The sequence below is a fragment of the Lepidochelys kempii genome, chromosome 14, assembly GCF_965140265.1.
Source record: "Lepidochelys kempii isolate rLepKem1 chromosome 14, rLepKem1.hap2, whole genome shotgun sequence".
Taxonomy (NCBI): Eukaryota; Metazoa; Chordata; order Testudines; family Cheloniidae; genus Lepidochelys; species Lepidochelys kempii.
This window is the reverse complement of record NC_133269.1, coordinates 14,134,385-14,153,986: the sequence shown is the minus strand read 5'-3', so window position 1 is coordinate 14,153,986 and position 19,602 is coordinate 14,134,385. Positions and strand designations below refer to the sequence as shown.

General features: G+C 51.7%; 1 protein-coding gene across 1 annotated transcript in view; it reads right to left on the bottom strand.

Moving 5' to 3' along the window:
- Nucleotides 1-4,971: 4,971 nt before the first annotated feature.
- NHERF1 (NHERF family PDZ scaffold protein 1) overlaps nt 4,972-19,602 on the bottom strand; it is a 32,917-nt gene continuing 18,286 nt past the window's right edge. Inside the window, exons 2-6 of the mRNA XM_073312052.1 lie at nt 16,090-16,251; nt 13,129-13,282; nt 9,190-9,230; nt 6,759-6,857; nt 4,972-6,164 (exon numbers count right to left, since the gene is read on the bottom strand). Of these exons, the coding sequence (XP_073168153.1) occupies nt 5,997-6,164; nt 6,759-6,857; nt 9,190-9,230; nt 13,129-13,282; nt 16,090-16,251 (624 nt within the window). The 3' untranslated portion in view covers nt 4,972-5,996. The remainder of the gene's footprint in view (nt 6,165-6,758; nt 6,858-9,189; nt 9,231-13,128; nt 13,283-16,089; nt 16,252-19,602) is intronic.

Below are 19,602 nucleotides of genomic sequence, written 5' to 3'. Positions count from 1 at the left end.
AAGATCCCTGGCAATGAGTTCCACAGGTTGACCGTGTGCTGGATGAAGAAATGCTTCCTTTTAGTTTAAAACTGCTACCTATTGATTTCACTGGGTGACCCCTGGTTCATGTGTTACATGAAGGGGTAAATAACACTTATTCACTTTCTCCACCTCAGTCATGATCGTATATAGCCCTCTCTCTATCCTAGCCCCCCTCAGCCCTGCTCAATGCCCCAGAGGTAGCTCCTCAGAAAAGGGCCAGTCATTTTAAGGCAGGAAAGGATTTTTGCCCAGGGTTGTAAACTAGCTCTAATTGCACCTTTGTTGGTCTGTTTTTGCTTTTGGGACATTTAGGTTGGATATTAGGAAAAACTTTTTCACTAGAAGGGTGGGAAACACTGGAATGTGTTACCTAGGGAGGTGGTGGAATCTCCTTCCTTAGAAGTTTTTAAGGTCAGGCTTGACAAAGCCTTGGCTGGGATGATTTAGTTGGGGATTGGTCCTGCTCTGAGCAGGAGGTTGGACTAGATGACCTCCTGAGGTCCCTTCCAACCCGGGTATTCTAGGACACTGCCACTGTCAGTTAAGGGTTTGTAAAGCTCTGGCTAGAAACACCACCCTGCTTTGGCTTCCTCTCCGACTGTCGGGTTTCCTTCACCTTAATAAGCTTTGTTCACCCACCCACTTAAATGTAACATGTGCATTTTAAAAGTATGCACCAATGCTTTTGGAAGACTAGCTAAATCTGCAGCTCTGGGCCAAAAGCATGAAGCAGAGATACTCACCCACCTTCCTCCTGAGTCCTCTGAAAGCTCCAACTACTGTTGGATGACAGACTCCTCCCCTAACAAGGGCTCTGGCCCTCCCACTTATCAAACCATCTGCAGCCGACCTCCCCCAGCCCAGGACATTGCAAATTTACCAACCATCCACCAGGGGACAATCTAACGGGCAGCTGAGAGTCAAGACATTTTTCCACGGTTACGTTCCAACGCCATCTTTAACACTGCACCCTCCAACACACCTGCACCACAATAGGTGATTTCATTAGCTGCGGTCCACTGGACAACAACATATTTACTCAAATCACATGGAATTTAGCTACTGGTGGCCCATATAGCTGGTGTGTGAGGGAGGGGAAGATAGGGGCTCTCTACACAATTTCACCAATGGGTCGGAAAGACAAGGGACAAGACAGATGTCTTCACACCCACATGGCCCAGTGGGCAGAATGAAGATTGGAGTGAAAAACAAAACATGAGTCAGGAAATTCTCCATTAAGTTCTCAGCTGAAGCACTACTGGACATGTCATTTTTTCTGTTGGGGGGGGCAGGGGAAATAGGTTCTTAATCAAGCAACAGACTTTTTGGCACTTGGGTATTTTTCACCCCAGGTGTATCAAGTGAAAGTCCACCATTTTGTGTCTGAAGCACAGTGAAAAGGTGGAGTTCTCAACGTGGGTAGGAGCAGCAGCCCATTTAGAGAACACCCCCAATTCCTTGAACAGCTGGGCGTGAGGTCCGCTTACAGCCGACAGACACATTAGAACTCAGCAAAAGGGGATGGAGGGAATCCTGCTTTGTAGGGTTCCACCACCAAGCATGAATGCAAGAGCTGAGGGAGAGCAATCCTCATTGTACAGTAGGACCTCAGAGTCGCCAGCACCTTGGGAACGGAGGTTGTCCGTAACTCTGAACAAACGTTTACAACTGACCATTGAGTTAATACAGCTTGAAACTTTACGATGCAGAAGAAAAAAAAATCTGAATTTAAATGAAATTAAAAAATAAAAAGATTAACCATCTTAATTTAAATGAAACTAACACAGAAACATCACTTTTTAAAAAAAAACTTTCCCTTTATTTTTAATAGTATATAACACAGTACTGTATTGCATTTGCTTGCTTTTTTTGTTTTGGTCTCTGCTGCTACCTGATTGATTCATAGATTCATAGATATTTAGGTCAGAAGGGACCATTATGATCATCTAGTCTGACCTCCTGCACAATGCAGGCCACAGAACTTCACCCACCACTCCTAAAAAAGACCTCACACCTATATCTGTGCTATTGAAGTCTTCAAATTGTAGTTTGAAGACCTCAAGGAGCAGAGAATCCTCCAGCAAGTGACCCATGCCCCATGCTACAGAGGAAGGCGAACTTCCAGTTCCAAATGAGGGATGTGGTTAACCATAGCTCTGAGGCTCTACTGTAGTTGAGCCCTGGAAAGTTTCTAGTGCTTTAGAAAACTAGTCCTGCCACGTGAGATATTGCAGTTGTGACCAGACAGCCGTCTGGGTTTGTTTCGCATTGTACTCACCCACGTCCTTCAGCTGTACATTCTGCAGGCTAAGGACTTATCTGTTTAACCCACTTAAGCTACCCAGCATTGTACACACATATAAATAGTGCTGATTTCACTGCTAAGCTCAAGCCACAAGGTGGCAGCCACGGAACAATCTGTGCCCGCAGCCAGGCTCTGCAAGCACTGCACTGGACATCTCCCCCTCCAAGGCCTATTTCCTCCTCTCAGGGACGTCTCACTGTTCACAGAGTACAGACTCCAGGTTATTGCCACCAGGGAGCTGGTTTGTAACACGGCGCTAGTTCAGCTTTCCTAGTAAAGTCATTATGCCACGGAGACAGGCACCAGAGTCAGAGTAAAGTTTCTGTAACAGATCATCTTCTACAGAGGCAGCTCTCTGGTTTAGTAGAGAGGGTGTTATGACACAGGCCAAACCCTTGTCCGGCTAGAATCCGGGGCAGGGCTGGAGCCCGCTGATCATAGCTCTACTCATCTGTCCAGCTCTCCCCTTTATTTCAACCTTATTCTCCCAGCAGGAGGCATTGACTTGGCTTCCAAACAAATCGCCTCCACCAGGGATGGAACCCAGAATCTTCAGCCAAAGGACATGCCTCTTGCCAGGAGCTAAAGAAGCAACTCCATTCACTGGTAGCAGGAGGAGGCTATGAGACCAAGCCACACAAGAAGGGACAGAGCACTTGCTAGTGCGTCAGTCCTTTAAGTTTACCCACTATTGCCTTCGCTATTAGGCATCACTGTTCTGCAGCTATCGCCTTCCTCTTGCTTACTGTAGTTCTCCTCCTTTAGAATCTAAGTGCCATTGCTCATCAACAAGCCCAAGACAGGCCCATCTCATACACATCTGGGAGTGGAAACAAGTCACCCCCACCCTTAGAAATCTGCATACCCTACCTGCCTACAGCATGATCCCCTCCAGCAACTGCTGCTCCTTAAGGAGGCCCTCATGCATTTGTTTTCCCCTGCCCTTCTTCCCAGCCTCTGGTCTGCACCTGCACACCAAACGCTGTTACATCGCCATGGGTGCGTCTGATGTATGGATTAGACCTTCCTTCCATGCTTCCTCCTCTCTTGATCCTTTCCCAGTCCCATCTCAGGCTCCTCTTCTCCACGGCCAGCTCCTTGCTTACCTGAATGCTCTGGTGTAGGTCAGGAGCACACACCTTAGTGATTTGCTAGGTCAAGTCCTGGAATTCACCCAAACACTCCCCCACCCCCTCCTTACCAGAGGGGAGGGAAATCAGTGACAGCCTGCTCCAAGCTCACCCCACACCAGCCCCGGAGCAGTCCCGTGTTCATCTCTTAACCCCTTCCCTTCTGCCACTTGAGAGGGGCTCGGATGAAGCAACCCCCATGTTTACCAGCCTGGGCCACTTGGGATTGTTTTGGAATGTGCATGGTCTTGTGAAATGGTGATGGACTGCAGAGCAGCTGGTTTATTTTCCCAGAGAGTTTACAGGCTGCTGCCCTCTAATCAGGTCAGTAAACACTGAGATAAGACAGTCCCTCAGGCTTGCTGTGACCCTACCCTGGGAATCCTTTCCAGCAACAGCCCTAGCAGATTACAGCTGGTACACACGGCAGTCTTACGGGCACCTCCTCCCACCGACCCGAGCAGCAGGGATTAGAGCATTTTAATAATCCAGAGACATTAACCCACAGATGATCCCTCTCTTCTCCCTCCCCGCTCCTCGCTAGGCTCCAGAAGCAGGCCAGTTGGCCCAGAATGCATCACTACATTGCAAAGCGCCACCATCCAAATGCACCGGAAACCTTTAAACCACCAGTTTCAGCAGGCTTGGAATTTCCCATGCACCAATGGAGGGAGGTGTTTAAAGAGAGCCACACCCGAGGCAATTATTCTTACTCTGAAAATAAGGGGCAGGGTAGGGCTGCTGGCCTTTACCCCTACCCCAAGCAGGACTACTGCACAGGGCAGTACTTTAGCCACACAAACCCCACTAGCAGACATTTCCTGAAGTGCAATTCCCCCTGCCCCAGGGTCCCATCTACACTATAGTGTTATGAGCTCGTACACGGCTGACCGCTGCTCCCACTGAACATGGGTGGGTACACATTCAGGGGCCGGGCTGTGGCAGAGTTTTAACACTGCCCCTTCTGTCGAGAGAGGAGGCCTGCTCACCTGTGCCTGCCAAACCGGGTAAGCCAGTCCCACCTCCGGGCAGGAGGCTATCCCAAAATGCATTGCACCACAAGCTGAGCCAGCACAGGGGTGCTGCCCAGACTTTTCCCCCCACAATGCACTAGCGCAGTGGGGCAGCATGTCAGGGCAGTTGAGAGGATTGTTCCAGGACAAAGGCAGCTAGGTGGAGATGCTGAAACATGTTCCCAGCAAGGAGCCATGGGCAGTTACATGATCAGGTCTCTCTCCATAGTGCAGCCGAGGTGCATAATCAGGAGATTGCTCAGAGCCCCCAGGCGGCCAGCTTTAGAAGGATTTAGCCATCCAATGAACACACAAAGTCAGGAGGGTTTTTTTTTTCCCCCGGTAAAGAGCATTTCTCTTGAGCTTGACAGTACAATAATACCTCAACTGCAAACACGGAAAACAAAACATCCACAGGGAAAAACTGCCAAAGAATAAATCCTCCCCCCCTTAAAAATCAGCGTGATTGGAAACATCTCATTTCAGAAAACAGACAGAGTCTATTTAAAACCCTTTATGTTACACATTTCAGTATTCAAAACCCTGATCGGTTTGGTTTCCAGGAGTAACCAGACATCGAAGGAGATTCCCGCTTGCAGTTATCGGTCATTGTGCTTTGCTCCAAACACCCCTCCTCTGCAGGAACAAATCCCATGGGTATAACATGGCAAGGGAAGCCCTTCTCAGCTACTCTAGGGAGCTAGATCCTTTGAAAGTTCACTTCCAGTGGGCTTGGGACAAATGGTTCTGTGAGGCGTGTTCAAGACACGGGTTTCACAGCATTCACACAAGTGCTCGGTTAAACTGATTCAACGGTACCTTCAGACCAGGGGATTTGATGCGGGGTGGATCACTGTGGATGGAAGCCCCAGGTCAGAGGTAAAAAAATAACAAAAAACCCTAAACAAATAGTAACTCTTGGAAGGAATGTTGTTTGGTTCTTGGCCAAACTGGAGATTAAAATACACTGAAGCCTAAGGCTGAGATATTCAGATATGTCCAGTGATTTTGGGTGCTCAGCTGGAGACACCTGAAAATATATCCAAGCTGCTTTAAGAACTGACCATCTAATCAGGCCCCTTTAAGGGGTCTCAAGTCAGGCACTCAAAATCCCATGTCACTGCTGAATGTCTTCCCTGCATTTACATGGATTTAAGCTTTCAGTAAAAAGCCAGTGAGAATGAAAGGTGCTCCACAATGCCCACTGCAAACACATAGGGGTTTGATTTGGGCCCGTGGAATAGTCCAACCCCTTACCACACATGAACCCTAAGCTATTGAGACACACAAACATCTTGTCGTCCTCTGAATGTTAACACTGGTCTGGAAACTTGCAAAAGGAGCCATTGTGCTTTTTTTCCTTTAGATTACAGTAGACAAAACCAAACTGTGCAATCCAAGTGTAGGGGAAAGGACTCCGCTCCCTAGCGAAACTGGAGACTGGGGAGAAAGCGAGATGCTGGTGGAGATTTGGGGCAGACGCTGGAGAGTTTGCTACCTCTCCTCTCTTCTGCCGGGGGGCTTTCAGAGATTGCTGAACAGTTCATTTTTCTTGCTCCAGTCCATCTGCGGCGCCCTCTTGCTGGTGCGCTTCTGGTGCGCGCGTTCCTTGGCCACAGACAGGGGAACGTTTAGGTCCAGGAGTGGATCAGGCGTGGAGTTCTGCTTCTCCTCCTTCTCTTGAGAGTCAGACTGCAAAGGTGACCGACAGGCACAGTGAGTATTCGAGCATCCCACCGTGATCTCACACACTCGAGCAGATGGTCTGCCTCTATCCCTCACAATCCTGGGTCTTCTCCCCTTGCCAGGCTATTTCATTAAGCCACCATTGGCACACCGGATTGCCTACAGTTACCTTCTGAATAGCCCCCGGTGTCTAAGGAGGAGCCGCCTGATCCAGAGAGGTGCTGCATACGTGCCGCTCTCCTGTTTTCAAGGGGAGTGGCCCACACTCCGCCCCTTTGGAAATCAGGCCATTTTTATTTCAGAGCCTAAAAAGAGACTGCTTTTTGTGTTCTCTGGCACAGGTGATGCTTTGCCAGGCCTGGTCAGAGAAGGGAATGAGCCCATTGCTACATAAGAGGGTTCCTGCTGTTCCATCAAGGAGAAGTGATGAGTCTCCGAGGCAAAGGTCTCTTCCCATGCGCCAGGAAGTGGCTCCCCAACTTCATCCCACCCCGCCAGCCAAGGAGGTAAATCCTAGCCCGCTCCTCGCTTCTGCTTCAAATCAAGCAGCCGCCCCCCAAGTGCAACCCAAAGCCCTGCCGAGCAGGCACCCTGCCATACCTCATTGTGGATCTCTTTAAAAGAGGGGGACACAGCCATTGGCCCGGGGCTCAATGGACTTTCAGACACAGACTCTGGACGCTGCTCTCTGCTGTCCTCCTGAAAGAAACAAAACCAAGTGAGACCCTGAGCTGTCCCCCCTGCCAGCCAGAGGGGCAGGCCATGCAGTTGGCACACTCCCACCTTTTCCCCAGCCATTCCTACCACCTCTCTCCTCTGTGCAGTGGATCCTCTATAGGAGAGAGAAACTCACACTGAAGTCACATTGAGAGGAAGGTTTCGTAATGCCTGCCAGCGGATGGCAGGGCCAGTTCCAAATACTACCCTCTTGAAACAGCCTGTGCACGAAAAACATCTAGTGATCTACCTTATTCAGGAAGAGAACAACTTCTGTGAACCAGTCAATGGCCAGTAGATTCAGAGGTACGCTGTGCTGGGGGTGCTTTACACAGGCAGGGCCCTGGGTGGATCTGCAGGAGCCGGGGGCACCCAAGGTTGGGTGTGTTGGGCAGCGTAGAGGCAGATTAGTTGGTAATTTTTAATGCGGAGCCCCAAATATCATCTGCAGATTCCGCCAGCTCTCCTGCTTCTCTAAGAGATTGAGGCACTTGCCCTGAATGATACGTCAGAGCCCTAGAGATTTCTATGGCGGAGGAGCCCTACTTCCAGAACTTGTACTCCACCCCCCTCAGCTTTCCATTCCTCAGGGGATCAGAGGGGCTGACAGCTCCTCAGCACCATTTAGCAGGAGCCAGAAGGTAAGGCAGATTGAAACACCAAGGCAGGATTAGCCCAAACGCCAGAACTCCCCTTAACATCGCTCGCCTGGACTGGAATCTCACTAAAAGCGAGATCCTCTCCAGGAAGGCTCAGGGCCCCACCATGGATTGCAGGGAACCAAGCGCTTTCCTGGGGAGGGAGATGCAAACATCTCTTATGTCCAGAAGGTCTGTGTGACTCCCTGCAGAGCGGAGTGCCGTTGATTCCAATTAGCTCCTCCCTCAGCAGGACCAGTAAGTGGGGGGGGTCTGGAAAATCCTTCTTCCGAGCACAGGCTGCAGATTAATAAGCATCTTCTGGACAGGCTTCAGTGCTTCCTGTTGGGAGCTGGACAGGATTGAACACAGCAGCTGAGCTGCCTCTACCTCTGGCCTTAGCATGGTATAGGCCGGGGGGGAGAAAGGGCACGTGGAGACCCTTTCCCTTCTCCCGCCATCCAGAAGGACTGGTCACATCGCAGCTCCAGGGCTAGGGTTAAGCATTGTTGCTTCGTGCCCCAAGGGTACGAGATCCATTCTCTGCACTGGAGAGCTACTCCTACACACCCTTCTTGAAAGCTGCATAGTTCAAGGGGCATAGCGCCCCAGTGTGGACACACTTCTACTGTGATTTCATAGTTCTAGCTTGTTCCTGCCCATTCTGCACTTTTATCCTAGTCTAACTGTGTCCATACTAAGAGTCGTGCCGCTGTAACCACGTCGGTAGGAAAGTCCCAGCCCTAACAAACAAACAGGTCCAAACGCGGTGTGTAGGCCAGGCCCCAGGCAAACAAGGTCCAGGTGAGTGTAGGTGCAGAGAACACTTGGAGGTTCTTTAGGGCAGGGAGTGCACCAGAAGAAAGCCCAGTAAGGTTGTCAAGCCAGAGATGCAGCCATGGGAGGTGTGCGGGGAGGGAGAAAAGCTACGGTCCCGCTACTTCCCAGACAACTCTGCACCAGTGCCGATGTTCCCATCATAACAGCCGTGGGATTCCTATGTTCTGTCTCTTTCTGCCCCAGCTTCTACATCTACATGAAACAGCTCATCTAGACTCGGATAAGGATCCAGGTGGAGGAATCCGTCCTTGATCCCTGGCCCCTCTCCAATATCCAGGCTGTCTCCACCCACTGGCACCACCAGGAAGCCCGATGGAGCAATCCCAGTGGCAAGATTTGCCTACTCCTCACCCATGACATTTTGCCCTAGTCTGAAACAGCAGCCTGTCTCGTCTCGTCTCCCTCCTTTCCCTGATGTATATTAAGATTTCCCGGCAGGCCCTAACGAGTGGATGCCTTCCTTTCTGCACCACGGTTAATGAGGTTTTGTTTTTCCAAACCAGACTGGAAGTAACGAGGCCTTTGGAGTCCAGCCCCTTCCTAAAGAAAGGGCCATTCTCTTCCCCGGGAAGGGGTGGAGCTAGGCAGAGATGGGCCCGTCTTAATGTGTTCGGTGGCCGACACTGAAGGAGTCAGTTCTCCCTTCTTTTGCAAAGGTCAGCACTGCCCTGGAACGCAAGCTGGGAATGTGACAGGCTCCAGGAGCCACTCAGCTTCGGGGTGGGGCAGAGCGACGGGGTGGAGGGGAGCACGTATCCTGTGCTGTCACTGCAGCAGGCAGCAAACGTGGCATTTAGATGCCATCTATAAAAGCTGAGACTTGGCAAGATCTTTACCTTCTCTACTTCGCCGTTGGCAACTGGCTCTGGCAAGGGACCTGGGGGAGAAGACACAGACATGTAGTTACAAAGAGCCTGCAAAATCCTCTCTTAACCAGCAGCCACTGCCTTTGCTTGGCCTTACATCCATGCACTGGGATCCTGGCATCATTGTAGACATGGGGCTGCTTATCCAGTGGCCTCCCAGCTCTGCCTAGGCACTGCACCGCAAAGGCTCAGAGCTAGGGGGAAGGCAGGCTGTCCCATCCTGTAGACAATGCTTTCGTTTGGCTGGCACGGAGACTGCCTTTGTACAGGCAGAGTCGTCAGACCCACATAACTCCCCATAAAATTACCCCTTTGGGGTGGAGGGGCATCCAAAAGGGAATGCCACTGCAGCTGCCAGATCAGCAGCTGCCCAGCGTGCCACTCCCAGTTACCCAGAAAGATCCAATGGCCGTTCACTTCCTTACTGCTGGCTTGAGAGAGCAACTCCTGTTGTGATTGGAGGTTAGCCCTGGGGGGGGGGGGCAGGGTGCATGGAGGAAAACCAGCTCATATTCACCACTAATGCCAGCTGAAGGTTCCCAGCTCTCAAACTGAGCGACACTTGCCACTACCAGGTGGGAGCAAATTCACCCCTCTCAAGTGAAGCTGGAAATGGTTCAACAGAACTGCCACAGACCAGGAGGATGCAAGACAAAAAAGCACCTCTGAAGACACCCCAGAATCTTAAAGCACCAGCCACTGCTTAAAGTAGAACCCCCCGTGGGCGGAGGGCAGACCTTTCATTCCTCCCTGTGCACTCAGCTCTTTCTGCCTGGAGTAAATAGGCTGGCTCATGCCTCCTGCGGTGTCTCCTCTCCCCTTTACTATGGGAAGTTCAGTTTCCCAGGGAGAAAAGCAGTGAGAAAGCCCCCAAAGCTAGATTGCTAGGCAACCAAAGAGCCAACATCCACGGGACTGCTGGCTCCCCCTCCCCCCACTCCTCCAGCCATGGACAAAGCTGCTGTTTACCATGGAGAAGATCCAGCCCCTCTATCTGCCACTGCACCCTGGACCTGCTGCGTCTTCCCTGCCAAAAACAGGAGTGTTTTTACCGCAGGATAATGGATGCCGGGAAACCCTAGTGGAGACGAGGCTCTGCAGTTCTCACTGCGATGCAGTGAGGGGAGGTGAACTATTGGCAGGGGGCAGAGCGTTGACCTCACCTCACGACCTCGTGGCAAGGACTCCGGTGCCTTGTCCCCACTAGGATTTTGCAGCAGGATAGTCACCACATGTCAATGATCTTGTTGTGACCTCCCCTCCCAAACACCTTTTGTGCAGTGAAGACAAGGACTTGTTTCTGCCTAGTCCAGTGCAGGCGCAGGGGGTTAAAACCGATCTTCTCAAACACACGCTAAACAATGGCTGAGCCCAATGCTCAGCTACAGGCTGCAGACACACTGACAACAGGGAAACCACATCCTCGCAGTCCCATATGGCCAGAGCCTCCACTGCAGGGATAGGTCTCGAGTCTATGTTACTGGGGACAAGCGACCAGTGCAACGAACCCAAGGAGGTGGCTGCTGATGTAGACCCAGATGTGTGCCCCGTAGGCATCTTCCATCTCAGCACTTTGTAACACACTTACGAGACCCACTTCGCTGGTGGATAAGCTACAGTGCCGAGGTAAAGTGACTTTCCCAAGGCCATGCAACAAGATAGTGGCAGACCCAGGAACAGAACCCAGTAGCCCTGGCCCCTGCTCAAGCCACTGGACAGCAGGCCCCGTCAAAGTGTCATTGCATGAAGAACTCAGTGGCAGGAAAGCTCATGGGAAACTCCTAGAGCAAGAGAAGATAGGACATAACCCCCTGCAGCCAGACACCAGGATGGAGGCAGAGAGAGTGGAGGAGGGGAGTTTCTTCAAGCCAACCTAGCCTAGCCCAGCCCACCCCCCAGCTTTAAAGAGATCCGATACCACAGAAAGCACCACTCCCCTAACCTCCCTCACATCAGCCCCATCAAGAATCTCAAGGCTCCCCAGGCAAGGCACGGAACCCAAGCTGAACCCAGGCGATGCTATTCTGAGGGGCTACTTAGAACATCTCGGTATGCACCCACCCGGAGGGCCAGGCTATTTTGGTGGGGAAGGAGGTGGTTAACAGGATTAATTAAGAGATTCCAGAGAGCTTCCTGCTCTCCCTCCCCCCCCACCCCGAGGAAGCACATAAAAAGAGTCACAGCAAGTGTGACCTAGAAGGTGCCATTCACTTCCTCCCCTCCAGCAGAGCAAGGGCTTGAAGTGAGACCCCCACATGCCAGCAGAGGCTCAGAGGTATAAATGGCAGACACCTGTGTCTAGCTCCTGAGATTTCCAGCTGGCTCATTAAACTCATGTCAACGTCTGCTCGGCAAACTGACCTTTTCCCTCAGAGCCAAGCACCGGATTCCACTGTTGTGGACCCCCTAGCGCCACTGGCCATGCGGTTCTTCTCTGCTACTAAGCAAGATTTATCCTGCCTCAGAGGCCGGGTTTGGATTTGGAGAGTAAATATATCGGGGGGCATATTTCAAGCTGAACAACCCCCCCCAGAATCGCTTGTTTGCTTAGGGGTTTTTGAGCCACACTGGACCCAGATCTTCAGAGTCTGGTGGCGAAGTGCTGGATTTTCTGCTGCAGTCCCTCCCCACACCCCCAAAAGAATCTAGTTCTCCAGAACATGAGCTCAGACCCTCAGCAAGAGTTTCCTGCCCCTAACCAAGCAGCTAGCACCCAGCAAAACCCAGCTCTCCGCTGCCAGACCGAGGGGGGAACAGAATTGCCTAACCTGGGCCTACTCCGGCCATTGGAAGTGCTGCAGTGTTAACCCTCCTGCCTCTCAGTCTGGCCAGCTTCCACTCGTTTAGCATCCTAGGGGTCCGAGCTGCTAGAGGAAATCCAACTATTGGAACAAGGATTCTTTAGGCCCAATAGAAAGCTCTTTAGGCCAGTCACCAGGGGCCACTTAACACTGGGCTGCTATTTTGTTTGGTGACTATTAGTTTTGCCAGATGCTGAGGCCCTTCTTGCAGACTCCCTAGCTCTCATGCAGCCAAGGGGTTCAAGCCAAGACCCTCATATGTTCTAGAAGAGGTGGCTTGTGGTAGGGACAGCTGGGCCCTTAAGCCTCCCCAGCGGTAGAATTACTTTTTTGATACAGTTACTGGAGCACCAAGTCCAACGTAAATCTTCAGAGAGGAGTCTGTTCCACTTGTCTCCGGGATAATGGGAGGGCACGGACCATGAGCTAGAGAGGCCAGTCCTGCTCTTGACATGGCCTGCACTCTGATCCGGGGGGAGGGAGAAAAAAATATCAGGCCCCTCCTCTCATAAACCCTGTCAAAGTTTAACCGTTTCAGCTATAAAATTCCCATAACCCCAGACAGACGCCTGCACAGTCAGGGCGTGGGGTGACCGAGTGCAAGGGAACCAGGCCAACAGTGCCAGATTGTTCCCTGCTGGCATGTAAGATGCCAAGGAAACCAGAAAGGCCTTTGGCTTGCAAGGTAGCTTCCAGCTTTGCAGGCAGAAAGTCTTTGATTTGGCTGCGTGACACCGGTGCAAGCTATGTCATGTTCCTTCAGGGTTAAGTCTTGGCGACTTTTCTTCCCAGCTTCCCATGGAACTGGCAAGCAAGAGGAGCTGGTGAACCAGAGCACACCTTGGAAACCAATTACGTGCTGTGGATTAGGAGGAGCAGTCAGCACCAAGGGCTGCGTGGAGATGCTACAGAGGTCACTTCTCACCAGGACAGATCTCTATCCTCTATCCTCTCTCGTTTTGGACAGGAAATGAAACCCCTCCTAAGCAGGAAACCTTCTGTTCCCAGCCTTCATCTCCCCCCTTAAGCCATCCGTTTGCAGAGAACCTCGCGGCCTTGTCTAGGTAAAACCCACCCCTCCCCAGCACCGCAGCTGCTACCCGGTCACCTGTCAAGTGCTCCTCCGAGGGAACAACTTTGCACTTCTTGAAGAACTCATCTGTTAAGCTATCCACCACCAGCAGCTTGGTCTCATCTCCCCCGGCTTTGATGGCTGTCACCACATCAGAGTGCTGCTTCCCTTCCATGCACTGTCCGTTCACCTGCCAGAAGGGCAATGGGCAGAGTTAGAGGAAAGACCACGAAAGAAGAAGATTTGTACTGTTACAAGGCTGGCTGAAGGTCAGACATATGCCGATACCAATCACATGCTGACTATTATCCCATTCAGTTGCTGCCCAGCTGGTACGGGAACAGGCAGGCTACGGCAGGTTTGTACATCGTGAGGTGTCCCCCGCCACCAAGCAAGAGACACATTCACTCTTGCCTATGTCAGACTCTTGTTGTCTGGCAGCTCAGAACAGCCAGACCCGTAGCCTGGACAGGCAACAGTCACCATGTTACAAGAGGAACGGATGCTTGATCTACATTGTGACATTCCTCTCTCAGCTTCCATTGGCCTGTTCCACCCAAATCCTGCACTTCAGAAAGACCCTGTGACCAGTTCTCTTATCTGACTGCCAAGCTTGGGATCCAGGCTGCCCTCAGACAAGTCACCACAAAAATATTCTGGCTCTATGGGAAGTGGGGAAGCCCTGAGCATTCAGCCCAATTTACAAGTAGCCACGATGGAGGAGGAATGGGTTCCAGCGAGCCCTTTGGCAAAGCCTGCCCAGGAAGAGTGGGTCTGGAAGAAGAGCTAGCCATGCCACAGAGGTCAGATCTGGGGTTTGGACACTCTTGGGGCTCTGTAGTCTTGCAAGTTAGTCCCATTTACAAGGTTTCCTGTTTTGCACAAGTCTCTCTCTCCGCCTGACCTAACCACTCACTGGACCGCTCCTCAGCATTACCAGCTCTGAGCTGCATGCCTCATTTCTGAATAGGACATTGACTACATTAACTCAACTGACCTGTGCTCCTTCCTACACAGCTGTGCTGTGGCTGCAGCTGAGCAGATCTGCAGCTGACGGCAGAAGCGAGCGGCCAGGCTCTCCGAGTACAAAGGCTTTTCACAAATCCCATTCCTCTGTATTATAACTTATGGACAGGGAGAAATGCCTGCAGCAGAAAGGCAACCGAGGCTATGTCCACACTAGAAAAGGTTTGCCACCATTACCCCATCAAACCCTCCTGGTGTAGGCATAGCTGATAGCAGCCAGAGGGTGCTTTGTGCCAGTTTGGTGAGCAAAATAACCTATCCCAGCAAAAGCACTTGATACCAGGATAGCTGCATCCACACTAGGGCTTTTGCTGGTATGGAAATGTCACATACATAAATCACACCTCTAACCAACCCCGTTATACCAGCAAAAGTTTCTAGTGTAGACCAGGCCCCAGTCATGAATCATAGAAGATTAGGGAGACACTACAGTGCTTTTAGACTGAGATGGAAACCCAAGGAAGGAAAGAGGAGTCTCTGGACCAAGAGGTAGTGGTCACTAGCATACCCCAAAAACCTGTTCATTTAGTCCCTTCCTATTAGCCTTAGGCCGTATTCAGGAACTTCAGACTAGTGGCTCAGCCTGTATGCTGCTTCCCATGAAATCCACACTTCTCCCCCCCCGCACCCCACTACTCTACAGCTGTGCACATTTGACTGTGGGGAGGAAGGCTAACCCATAACTCACCGTCTCACAGCCCCTCCCTGCACAGGGAGCACGAGGCACTTGGGTTGCTAGGATAAGAAAGGATTTGACCAGCTGGAGACAATGGCTTTTTAACAGAACGAACTGAGACAGCCTCACAGCCGACTCAAGGGCAGCATGTCCCACCATGAACATTTAACCTATGCTCTGAGCGAGCGGCTGGCAGTGGGAGGTGGGAAGGCTGGAGTGACTTGGTGGTGACTGTCCCATTCCAGCAGGCTGAGTCAGAACAGTGCTGCGGAGACTTGCACCCGGGAATGGCCTGAAGACAAGTGAAGTGACTTAGAGACCTGGGCCAGGAAGTCTTTGGCAAGCTCTGTGGAGGGCATTCCCAATGGCACATCTGGACGGAGGAAGGCGGGGTAGCCTGAAGAAAGGCTTGTAATTGGTTGTGATGGCAGCCAGAGCTCTGCCACCCTCGAGCCCCTGCAGGTCCCCAGAGCTAGCCTTTCGGGGATTAGCAGAGCAGCCAGCAAAACCTCATTAAAATCAGATTTTCTTTAAGTGATTAGCACAGGACTACACAGCAAAGCTGCCAGGAGCGCAGGGCAGCGTATGCACACAGGTTGGGCAACAGACCTGTGGCAAGAGCGTGAGGCATTGTGTACACACAGGCTGGGGGACAGCTGCCACACGGGCTCCTACACGGCCAGGAAAGCGCCTCTGCCATCTCCCGGCATACATATCAGGCCTGAACATGCTCAGCATACCATGCCCTAGAAAGCAGAGCTGTCAGTCACAGACAGGATCCACTGCAGATTCATCCTCCTACTGCCAGCAGTGAAGGGATTCCTGTAATGTCCTGGCCCCAGACAGCACCATGGGAGGAGAGGTGGGTGGGTGTGTCCGTCCAGAGACTTTGGTTGTGACTATAGGATGACTGGGCCAGCATCGGGACTCAAGTCATAGACAAAGCCACACTGCAGAGGTGGATTCTAACTACTCATTTTTTGATGAATAAAAACAGGCGCCAAGTGAATGGACTGCAAGACTCGAGTTTTCCTTAGTTTACACGGGAAAGGAACAAACTACCCACGTTACTAACCCCAGAGGAGCAGTCTGGGCCCAGTTCAGATGACTGTGCTCGTGGGTGCAAGATGTGGAATGCAGCATCTTCATGATGTTGCCGATCTCCATCCCCCTGGCATCCTATGGAGGCCCCTACCACACACTGCCCTCTGCGACCTCGTCAGCTGTTCCCCCATGCTTCACCACTCATTCTCTCCTCCTTCCCTCGCTGCACTGCCCACGCCTCCTGAACGTACCTCAATGATGCGGTCTTGGGGACGTAGCCCTGACAATTCAGCCGGCGAGTCTGGATCCACAGCCCGGATGTACTGCCCCGGCTTGGTTTTGTCACTGTGGAGGTTGAATCCATAGCCGTTAGGGCCCTTCTTCATCGGACAGAGACGAGGCCGCAGCTCTTTCTGCCGGGAAGGAACACACATGAAAGCAGTGGTTAGTAGTCACTTACCCTGCCTCCTGCCACCAGCCCAAGATCAGAGCCTCAGCCCAGGCCTGATTCAGCATCCATCCGGAAGCAATGTGGTCTCACAGGAAAGGGAGCCAACAGCTTTGCATTCCAGTCTTAGCCCTGCCTGCCATCAACTAGGTACATAGCACTGGAAAGTCAGCCTGTGTGTCTCCATCTCCTACAGTACGTCTACACTGCAATGTAAGCCCAGGGTTCAAACTCGGGCTCAAGCCTAATCCCTCTTCCGTCTACACACATATTACCCTAACTCAGGACTTGGACCCAAGGTTATAGGACCCCACAGGGTTGGAGGGTCTGAGCTGGAGTCAAAGCGGGACCCAGGGTTCAAGCCCTAATTCTTTGCAATGTAGACACAGCCCCACTGACTCGTGCTCTGGGAGTCCACCAAAAGCATTCCATAATCCCACAGGCTGACTTTTTTTGTCCCCCGGACAGTCAAGTTTTCCCACACTGCACCACAAACTAGGGGCTAAAGCAGCCACATTTTAGGAGGGTGCTAGGAAGTCTGGGATACGGGTGGTTGGACTCGGGGCCATACAGTGCAGATGCTGGAGCCCCAGGCTAGGGCTCAGCATTCAACAATGCCTAACCTGGTGTTACAAATGTATGTAGACGATCAAGTCCTAGGTTAAAAAACCCAGGGTCTGCTAACTTGAGTTCTACTACACCTGGGCTTCCCTTGCAGTCTAAACATATCCCTAGTCTGTAAAACGGACCCAGGAGTTAGCTGCGTCACAGTGGAGTAGAGTACTAATTTGTATTAGTCTTCATAAAGGGCTTTGACGATACGAAGTGCAGGGTGTATTATATCAACTCCCTTTCTCCTCCCAGGGAGGGCACCCTCCCGTCCTTGGCCTGTCCCCCAGATGGCGGAGAGTGCTGACGTTTCATTACCCAGCTGTTTACCTTCAGTTGCAGGACTCAGCGTTGCTTTAGAAATAATTGCCACAGGAGGGTGGAGGAACCGACCCGCCCACCCGGCCTTGAAATGCAGCCTACTGAAGCCAAACCGATTACAGAGCATGGGGATTTCTTTAGAGAGGGATTGAAGCACTCCCAGCAGGCGTGGACAGTGCCACAGTGCTGCCCAAACGTACTCAGGCCCCAGCTCTACGCTGCTGTTCAAATGGCAAGAAAGGCAAGTATACAGCAAGGTCAAGCCAGAGACTACATCAAAGCTCCAGGAGCCCCTTCCAATGCCTGTGCTTAGAAGACAGACCCTCCCTGTTCACAGACCCCACCCCCCTTTCATATAAGCACAATCCCTCTTTATCGGATTTCTTTCTGGGACTCGGAGGTGTTGCAGGGTATCAGAATGAGCCTTAAAGGGGAACAGACTGTGCTGTGTCGGACTACACACAGATACAAGTTGTGGACTCATCTCCCTGGACAGCCTCTCCCCCAGAGAGGCACATCAGCAACTCTCAGGTGCCATTTCTACTGATTCCCACCTTAAACGGCTCATTGCCCTGCGCCTTTCCTCCACCATCAAACCAGATAACAAGGGAGCCGTGTCTGCAGGGCCACTTCTCACCACCCCAGCAACTCAGACCCTCTTGGATCAGTTCTTGGCCCTTCTCGGATTTAAGCATCTGGCATTGAGAGAAGCAGAGCCTGCCTTCCGCTCTGGCCCTCACACTGGGATACCTCCGAAGGGCTGAAACCCCAAGGCTGCACCGTGACACTAAGAGGCATTACTCAGAAACCTTCCCTTCACAGAGAGGCACACAGCAGCTTCTGCACCTGCACTGGCAGCGAGCACAGAGCAGCTGGCATCACAAGCTTGCCGCGATTCCTGCGTGAGCGCTGGAGCCCATTTCCCTCCTCGTGGGGCCCCCGAGTCAATCAGGTGCGACTTCACCAGAAAACAGATTTAGTTTCCCGGGAGAATGAGGTTTTAGTATCTAAAACAACAAGCGCCTCTGGCTCAATGCCTGACAGGGCAGATGGATTCTCTGGCTCTACGTCTAGCTGTCAAGACATTCTCAGCTCGTCTCTAACAACGTCCAATCTACAGGCAGATGCACGGGATAATTCAGCCCACAGCGTGGCCTCATTGCTATCTGAGGATGCCCAAATAGCCAGGAGAGCAAGACTCCCACTTCATCCCATCTAGCCAGGCGCTTGCCTCCCATCCCATCAAGCAGACCTGGCTAGAGAGAGCCACCCGTGGAACAGCCAGATTTGATGACTAACTCACGTATAGAAACCACACCCTGAGAAACTCCTAGGACACAGAGCAGCGGCCCATCTGCTCAGCATACAGGTCACCACAAACACATCACCAGGGCCAGAGTCCAGCTCCAGATCTTTAGCCTCATCTCTAAAGCCTTCCATGAAATCAGCCCTTGCTCCCTGGGAGTGAGCACGTCACCCCCTCCATGGCCATGACCTCCTGCAATAGCTACCTTCCACCAGAACTGTGGAACTACTGATGAACAATGGGGAAGGCTCATCACGCAGGCAACAGAACTGACCTAGGCCACAGCTCTCCCCCTCTCAGGAGAGCCACAGGGCTCACCACCCCTTTCAGAATGAACTGAAAAACTAAATTCCCCTGACTTGGCTTTCCCTCAGCAAGCTCTTTACACACAAACAACAAGGTACTCTACTGCCTAGTCACGCTATTTCTCCATCTGCCAGGAAGCAAGAGGTTAAAATTATTTCTCTTTTCAATACTTGGGAGGTGCTCAGACACTACAGCGATGGTGCTACATAAGTACCTCGTGACACTTCCAGCCTTCTCCATTGCCTCCTTCCCCCAAAAGTGGTTATAACCAGGCAAAAATCTGAATGGCTCCACAACATCTAGTGGCCCAGAAGAGATCCATCTGCCAGACATCTCTGAAGAGCTGAAGCAAGCCCATCCCTGGAATTAGATTCCTCATGTGCAGTCAGACCTCTGCTAAAGGAGAAACATCAATTTCCAGAGTCACTCCGAGCTCAACCTCCCCTCCCCTTCCAATATCCTCCACTCCCTTTCTATTACATGCCAATAGCCACACTGCTGGGTACAACAGAATTTAGTGGCCCAGCTTGGAGGGTATGCGGAACACAGCCAAGTCTGTGTTTATTGAAACCACCCTTATATTTACAGTAAAGTTCTGAGAAGGGCACGGGTAGGGAGGCAGTGAAGGAGGATGAAGTGAATATCAAGCTTCATTGGCCCTCCAACCAGACCGACCAATTACCTGTCTTGAAACTATCCACCAGCAGTTCAGCAAGAACAGAACCATCAGTGACGGAACAGCTTTCCCTGGAGGATCTCAGGGCACATTAGTGG